This window comes from Sinocyclocheilus anshuiensis, unplaced genomic scaffold (assembly GCF_001515605.1).
Source record: "Sinocyclocheilus anshuiensis isolate Anshui unplaced genomic scaffold, SAMN03320099.WGS_v1.1 scaffold738, whole genome shotgun sequence".
Taxonomy (NCBI): Eukaryota; Metazoa; Chordata; class Actinopteri; order Cypriniformes; family Cyprinidae; genus Sinocyclocheilus; species Sinocyclocheilus anshuiensis.
In genome coordinates this window covers 386,898-395,856 of record NW_015542364.1, presented here as the reverse complement: position 1 = coordinate 395,856, position 8,959 = coordinate 386,898, and the positions used below count along the sequence as shown (strand labels likewise).

The 8,959-nt window shown below is 33.4% G+C and overlaps 1 protein-coding gene across 3 annotated transcripts in view; it reads right to left on the bottom strand.

The window, feature by feature from the left end:
- Nucleotides 1–8,959, bottom strand: part of LOC107692020 (band 4.1-like protein 4) — a 54,880-nt gene that overhangs the window by 12,917 nt on the left and 33,004 nt on the right. For all 3 annotated transcript variants that reach the window (XM_016490899.1, XM_016490898.1, XM_016490897.1), the window contains exons 7-11: nt 4,908–4,995; nt 4,596–4,684; nt 3,717–3,780; nt 3,118–3,209; nt 275–352 (exon numbers count right to left, since the gene is read on the bottom strand). In XM_016490899.1, the coding sequence (XP_016346385.1) occupies nt 275–352; nt 3,118–3,209; nt 3,717–3,780; nt 4,596–4,684; nt 4,908–4,995 (411 nt within the window). The remainder of the gene's footprint in view (nt 1–274; nt 353–3,117; nt 3,210–3,716; nt 3,781–4,595; nt 4,685–4,907; nt 4,996–8,959) is intronic.

The window sequence follows — 8,959 nt, the reverse complement described above, 5'->3', positions numbered from 1 at the left end:
CATGATCTTCAGAAATCAGTATAATATGCTGATTTGCTGCTCAAGAAACATTTCTGATTATTATCACAATGTTGAAAACAGTCGTGCTGCACAATGTTTTTGTGGAAACCGTCATACATTTTATTTTTCAGGATTCACAGATGAACACATAGTTCAAAAGAACAGCGTTTATTTGAAACAGAAATCTTTTGTAACATTAAAAATCTTTTCTGTCACTTTTGATCAATTGAATGCATCTTTGTTGAATAAAAGTATTAACTTCTGGTTTACGAACCTGTAGCGATGCTTCGAGCCCAGAGAGCTGAATTTGGACAGTTTCCTTGTTAGTGAATTAGACTCGTTCTCTGGCATTCTGTGAAAGACATTTTATTAAGAATATTTACAAAAAAATATCAACATTTAGATGAACAACCTCACAGGTTTTGTGTGTTTTTTTATTCATTCTCCATCTCATTTTCACTCCTGATGAAACATGGATGTCGTTTCATAGCCTCCTTCCAAACATCTGTGGGGCAAATCTGTTGTTTACAGCCATATTTTAATGAGCTAAATTACAGAACAAATGTGTTAGGAGGGCTTTCCTCTCATTAAAATTCAAAAGCTGTAAACGCGCAGCTCTGCTAAAACGCAGAACCAACCAGCAGAGAAATGAAAAGCCAAAACATAATGAGAGATCAGACTAGAACTGAGGAACGCCATGTTCTGTATAATTTGTCTCTATAATTTTGATCTGTGTGTTATGATGACAGAACATGATTGGGCTTGATTTTAAAGTAGAGACGGTCCTGTTTCAGCTCAGCGTTTCAGATGTGTTCGGCTCTGTACACGACATACTGTATAAACAACAGTAATAGCAAACAACACTAACAATCAATAATTCATTACAAATATATTAGTCAACAATGGAGTTCTACAGCTTTTAGTAGTTGTTCATTTCAACCATGGTTATTACAGTTAACTGAAACTAAAATTAAAACCATAAAGGTAAACATTTTTGATATTTAAAATAAAACAAAAATAAAGTGAAATAATTTTTTTTTTTTACATTTCAGCTATAGTTGCTAAAGCAACAGTTCGCATTTTCGCATAGTTTAATGTGACGTACTAAAATAATGAAAACTAAAATTAAAAGAAATATTATTAAACTATGAATAAAAATTAGCATGGATTTATTGGTGCTTTTAATGTAGTCAGGTTCATTCTGTCATATTCAATAATATTTTGAACTTAAATGAAACGAGTTAAAATGTTACCAAAAAGAGCTCAGTTTGTAAGTTACCTGATAAAATAGATGATCAGATGAATACTACCGTATATAATAATGTATACTGAATGATGCAAGTCCAAAAAACTGATCATATCAACATTTTTGTTTCTGCATTTGATCAATTATTTAGAATTGTCTTTTATTTTTATACTTTTAGTTTTCATTTTAATTTTAGCTACATTTTTAGTAATTTTGTTATGTGCTTTTGCCATTTTTATCAGTTTGGTGTTTATTTATTTATTATTTATTTAAAAAATACTGTTTATTTTCATTTCAGTTTTCTATCAAGCTAACATGTTAGCTAATGCATTAACGCACGTTCACAACTGAGACCTTAGTGTAAAGTGTTAGCAAGAATTCTGTTCTTAATATTAAAGTCTGCAGGAGTTTGGAGGTGTTTCTCGCACGCGGATTAGCAGCAGAAACCTCCAGCCGCCTGCGTTCTGAGCTTGTAAAACTCTTTGGGGATCGGAGTGAGACGGCTCTGATTAAACAAACACAACACCAGAGACGACTGTGAACGCTTCTCCTCAGAATAAAGAGCCTCAGTAAAGCCGCGGGAATCTGAAGAGCCCTTGGGTTCACAGCGTTTCTCTGTGAGAGTGTAATGCAGTGGGTTCGGCTTTCTGCACTCAAACAAGTAGTTCAGACCAGATTAAGATGTTTATAAAGTGCATGAGGTTGTTCCAACGCAAGCAGTTTCATGCAGTGGAAATGTGTAGCTGTTACTGAGCTGAGCCTTAAAATGAGTGTTTTATTGGTGCTTGTAATGCAATCAGGTCCATTCTGTCATATTAAATGATATTTTTGACTTTAATAAAACCATTTAGTTCAAATGCTACCACAAAAGCACATATCAGTATATCAGGTGTTAATTTTATATATGATGCATGTCCAAAAAACATGGTAACGACATGCTATAATATCCATTTTGCATTTGGTATTGTTTATTTACTATTATTAATTTAAGTTTTTTATTATTTTTTTAATTAGCTTTTATTTTATACTCTTTTTTTTAATTATTAGTAATTTTATGTGCTTTTGTCACTTTTATTAGTTTTTGTTTATTTTAAATATTACTATTTAGTTTTAATTTATTTTTTATTTCCAGTTAGCGATTTTAGTGCTTCAATTTAATAAATTGAAAATGATAAAACTAACTGAATAATTTACAAATTTTTATCTAATCTTTATAATTTATTTTATTCAAGCTTTATTTTAATTAACAGTTAAAATTGTATTTCAGTTAACAAGTTAACTTACATTTTTTGTAATCTTATTATGGGCTTTTGTCATTTTTATTATTATTTTTATTTATATATATCTATATATTTTTTATTGTTTTATTTCTAATATTATTTTATTTCCATTTTTAGTGCTTCAACTTTAAACGAAAATATAAATAAATAAATTTAACCCGTTAACTGAAATAAAGCTTGAATAAAATAAAATATAAATATAAAGATTAGATGAAAAACATATTTCAGTTAGTTGCCAAGGCAACATTTCTTATTTCGATGAAACTCTAAAATTGCTAAATGGAATTCAAATAAATAAAAACTAAAACTGAAATTAAAACAAAACTGAATTAAAAATACATTAAACCTAAATAGTAATATTTAAAATGAATAAAAAAAGCACAAACTAATTATAAAATTATAAAAATAAAAGCTAAATCAAAATATTAATAAAACTATAGCACATAAATATTATAGCATGGTGTTACCATGTTTTCTGGACATGCATTATTCGGTACCCGTGAAATGGAATAATATTTTAATTCCCGCCATCTGATACACTACTGTATTGGGTAACTTCTTTAATAGAGCAGGAAATCTCTGCTGCTGTACCTGAAGAAGGTGTGATGCTCCACGCTGCACTTCCACAGGTTCTTGCAGGCCGTCTTACTGGGAGCGTCGAAGAAGAACGACGTCTCATTGCACTGAAAACACACAGGGAAGCTGTGTTTAAACGCATACGTGTATATATCACCGGTGGCGGCCCTCATAACCCGCGTGTGCTCTCATTAGTCTGATCTCACTGGCTCAGATGAAGAGGGCCAGAGTCCTGGAGCGAGAGGACGCTTCACTGCAGCTTAAATTGGGCCCTGGAGGAAACGGGTTATAGACACTGTCAAGAGGCTTGAGGCCAGTCATAAACCTCCATCGATCACGGGCTTTTCATTGATTTTCCACCCAGAGCTTGTGACGCTTTGGAAGCAGTTGCAATAAAGTAAAGCAGGTTTATACATGAATTTTGTTGCTTGCTTTCACTTTTCATAATACACATCGATTCAAAGCAGCTGCACAGAAAATCATGATGTTAAGGTTTATACGGTGGCAACAGTATAATGCAATGATTGCATGTAAATTCAAGGGATTTTTTGGTATCTAGAGATCACACGCAGTTCATTTATTTATTGTGATGTTGTATTAAAAAGACGACTTACATCTCTGCCCATAACCCGCAGCTCAAACTGGGTTTCCTTGAAATACACTTTCGTAATTCTTGGCCTGAAACATTATTGATTAAAAGTACATTATTTAACACTGTGCATAAAAACAAATCAAAACAGAGTGACAAAGTCAAGAGTAAAGTGTTAATATAAAGTAATATAAAATTATACTATATATGATAACATACAGTATCTTGCATCATGTCATTCCATATATCATATATCTCATATCATATCATATCTCTTATCATATCAAATCAAATCATATCTCATACCATATATCTCATATTATATCTCTTATCATATCAAATCAAATCATATCTCATATCATATCATATCATATCTCATACCATATATCAAATATCTCATTTCATATATCATATCATAAATCTCATAACACATCATACATCTCATATCTCTCTCATATCATATCATAATCATTTCATATATCTCATATCACATCATTTATCATATCATACAATATATATCATATATATGATATATGTTACGAGATATATGATATACAGTATATCATATATGTGATATATGATGTGATATACGATATGATATATGATATGAGATAAATATGATCTCATATACATCTCATATTATATCATGTATCTCGTTACATATCTCATTAAATGATTTATTATTTTAAAGGATCATATCATAACATACATCAGATATTATATCATATACTATAATATTACATATATCACAGCATGTATCATATCATATATTTAAAGGATTTGTTTTGAAAATTCAAAAACATCCTGAAACACATTAATGTGGGTTTCGAATGACTGAGAGTTTTCAGTTTTGGGTGAATTATTCCTCTAACACGTGAAAAATTCAGTTTAAACATCAACCTACCAGAAATATTTCCCCACTTGTGTTTTGTTTTTGTAAACCACGACCCCGACAGGCGTCAGGCCCAGGAAATACTCCGACTGCTTTTCTCCCTGAAAACATTCATGCATTACGAGACTAATAAGCAAAAACACAAGCAATTCATCATCAATCTTCATAGAGTATACTGCCAGGATTATTAAGAATCAAGCTGGAGCAGTGGAGAAATGAAAGGAAGAATTAAATCATTAACAGAAAAGACAAATGTTGATATTGTATCCAATCAAATAAAATGAAGGAGAAAAACAGCTCTTGATTAAACAGGGCTGAACTTACAAACACAGGGTGCAGATCCACGCCGTACATCTCCAGTGTTTTGGCAATTGCTAAGTAATTATTTTCAGCCTCGGCAGGCACCTGACCCCTGAACAGAGAGAATGACACGACACACAACTGAGCAGAAAAAACACCAAAAATACACCGCAACGGCCTCCAAAACAATCTAAATGAGCATCATGATCAAAACTGTGCTGTTAAACCTGTCCCACTCAGTCTACTGCTTGTCTTCTGTCTCTGAGTGATAGTTTACGGTAGGGATGCACCGATATGAAAATTTTGGCCGATACCAATGCATTATTTATCGGCTTTAAGATATCGGCCAAATTTTCTTATCGGGCCGATACGATAACAGAAAAAATTAGCATTTATCGGCCGATACCGATATGGTGACCGATATATCGTGCATCCCTAGTTTACGGTTTTTATCAAAAGCTCTTTTAGTGTAATTGTACAACTCCAGAACATCTCATATCTTTTGAGGAGCGTTTATTTCTTCATCTCTCAATCAGCATGGGATTGCATTGCATTATGTGTTTGGATTATTTCAATCTCATTTTACTAAGACATATTATTGGAGATATACAGTGGCATGCGAAAGTTTGGGAACCCCTTGCAGAATCTGTGAAAATGTGAATAATTTTAACAAAATAAGAGAGATCATGCAGAATGCCTGTTATTTTTTATTTAGTACTGTCCTGAGTAAGATACTTTACATAAAAGATGTATACCCTTTCCAGCAGTGACTGTATGATTTTGAGATCCATCTTTTCACACTGAGGACAACTGAGGGACTCAAACACAACTATTAAAAAAGATTCAAACATTCACTGATGCTCCAAAAGGAAACATGATGCATTAAGATGCATTGAAGATCAAGGTAAATTGTATTTAATTTGTCTTCCGGGAAACATGCAAGTATCTTCTGTTGCTTCCGATGGGCAAAACTAAATGGAAAAAAATGATATTTCAACAAAATAAGAAAAATGTGGACATCTTTATCCTGTTCAAAAGTTTTCACCCCCTGGCTCTTAATGCATCGTGTTGCCTTCTTGAGCATCAGTAAATGTTTTCACCTTTTGCCATTGTTGTGTTTGAGTCCCTCAGTTGTCCTCAGAGTGAAAAGATGGATCTCAAAATCATACAGTCACTGCTGGAAAGGGTTGAAATCTGCAGAAGATGCTGGAAAACTGAAGAATCTGCAGGAGCTGGAGGATTTTTCTGAAGAACAGAGCTCAGTTTAACTGTTCAGAACAAACAAGAGACTCATGAACAACCATCACAAAACACACAAATAGTCGTGGATCATCCAGGTGACACACACAGTATGAAGAACTTTTGAAGAGGGTTATTTTAATAATTTCAGCTATTTTTTTGTCTATAAGTAAACATCTTTTATGTAAAATATCTTACTCAGGACAGTACTACATAAAAAATAACATGCATTTTGTATGATCTCTCTTGTTAAAATTATTCACATTTTCACAGATTCTGCAAGGGGTTCCCAAACTTTCACATGCCACTGCAGAGCGACCACTGATATTTAGATAATTTTATGTCAGTATCTGTTGTACTGTTATAAAGATCTCACTGATTTACATTACAAGCAGCATAATTGCATAATTTAAATATCAGCATCTGCAGCAAATTCATATTTTTGTTTTTTAATAGTTGTGTTTGAGTCCCTCAGTTGTCCTCAGAGTGAAAAGATGGATCTCAAAATCATACAGTCACTGCTGGAAAGGGTTGAAATCTGCAGAAGATGCTGGAAAACTGAAGAATCTGCAGGAGCTGGAGGATTTTTCTGAAGAACAGAGCTCAGTTTAACTGTTCAGAACAAACAAGAGACTCATGAACAACCATCACAAAACACACAAATAGTCGTGGATCATCCAGGTGACACACACAGTATGAAGAACTTTTGAAGAGGGTTATTTTAATAATTTCAGCTATTTTTTTGTCTATAAGTAAACATCTTTTATGTAAAATATCTTACTCAGGACAGTACTACATAAAAAATAACATGCATTTTGTATGATCTCTCTTGTTAAAATTATTCACATTTTCACAGATTCTGCAAGGGGTTCCCAAACTTTCACATGCCACTGCAGAGCGACCACTGATATTTAGATAATTTTATGTCAGTATCTGTTGTACTGTTATAAAGATCTCACTGATTTACATTACAAGCAGCATAATTGCATAATTTAAATATCAGCATCTGCAGCAAATTCATATTTTTGCTCAGTTTGAGTCTCTGAATAAAACTGAGCTGTTTTGTTCCTCTTCAAGTATGAACTCCATATTCTCAACTTTTATTTTTCGATTTTCTTATATATCTTGTCTAAAGGCTTGATAAATCTGCATTTCATTATTTAATATGTCAGGCTTTAAAGGGTTAAATGTTCTCTTGCAACAAACAAGGATTTACTGTCAGCAAATATTTGAAATACCAAAGTAAACAACAGCAGCATAAAAAAAAAGAAGAAAGAAACATTCAAACTGTAATCATTAACTCACTGATTTCCCCAGAAGGACTGAATGTGATTTTCAGTGTTGCTTTTTAAAACTATTTCATATTCAGGAAATCAGTGATTTGTAAATGTGTGTTTGTCACGGACTGAATAACAGACTCGTTCCAGTGAGGTCAAACCTGAAAGCAGTCGTGCTGAAACAATGTTTATTTAACCTACTAACACTAATGCAGGAATGTGGAGTCAGAGCATGATCTTAACACAACAATAGAGATAGGAGAAAAATATATAGACTCCAGGAAACATCCAAGAACAGACCCAAGAAAAGCTTGCCCATTTGAATTCGACACACACATGACTTATATTTGAACAGTAAAGTCTCTGTGGTGAAGCTAGTGGAAACCAGATTGAATATACCGACCATGTAAACTAAAGTGTAGGTAAACTGTACAAAACTGTAAATAAGCAATTTAATCCACAGCACCACACTATAGGCTATTTAACATGCAGTTACTGACACTGTAGAAATATGGCATTAATTAACTTTTTGTGCTGCCATTTTACTCCCTACTCCCTGGAAGAAGAGATTTTGCATCTCAATGGGACAATCCTGGTAAAATAAAGGATAAAAAAAAAATTATATATATATATATATATATAGACATACAGTATATACACACATATCATAATTTATATATATGATTCTTCACTAAATGATGACATGTTCACTAAACATATAATTTTTGGTAGAATTCATAATTATTAAAAAAAAATGCACTTCATAAATAACTGCATGCTCTATTGTGTTGCTGTGGTCACGTGCATGACTGCATTAAGGATTCTCCTCACAGCGGCGGCGGGTCTCTGCTGATTGTAGATGCTCTATTATAAGTGTCGGGCCCCGTCACTTTCAGGTCCCCCGGGGACTCGCCGCATTCATCTCTTTCATTCGGGTCGTGTGCGTGCGGCTGCATATTGCTCTTAATCACCGCCACTTCCAGTGCACACAGAAAACATGATGCAGCACAGACGGGACTCCCATGATCCTTTGGTTCTGTCTCAGAGAGGGTGGACACACTTTAACCACACTTCTCTTTGTCTGCGGCTGTGTGCAGAAGGGAACTATAGCGTACTGCGCATTCTGTTTCTAGGGCTGGGTTTTGACACAAATTTCACGATTCGATTCGATTCTCATTCACAAGCTTGCGATTCGATTCGATTAGGTAGGCTACTACATTACTATAATATTGAAGGTTAAAATTAATGAAGTTTTTACAATAATAAAGTTACAGTTTCATAATAATTTTTCTACTTCAGTTTGTTTTTTGAAATATAAATATGTAAATGGTGGCTGTCATAAAAACTTGATGGATTTATTATGGTGCATATATTAAGCAAAATAACTAGTAATAAAGCGGAGGAGATGATCAGTTCACTGAGGTGCTACAGCGATCTGTCACTTCACATTAAACAGCGCCAAAACGCATGTATTGTTTGAATACTGTAATACAATGGACAGAATTTGAAATCTGAGACTTTGTTTCATATTAAAAGTACCAAAGCACAATGCTTATTGCG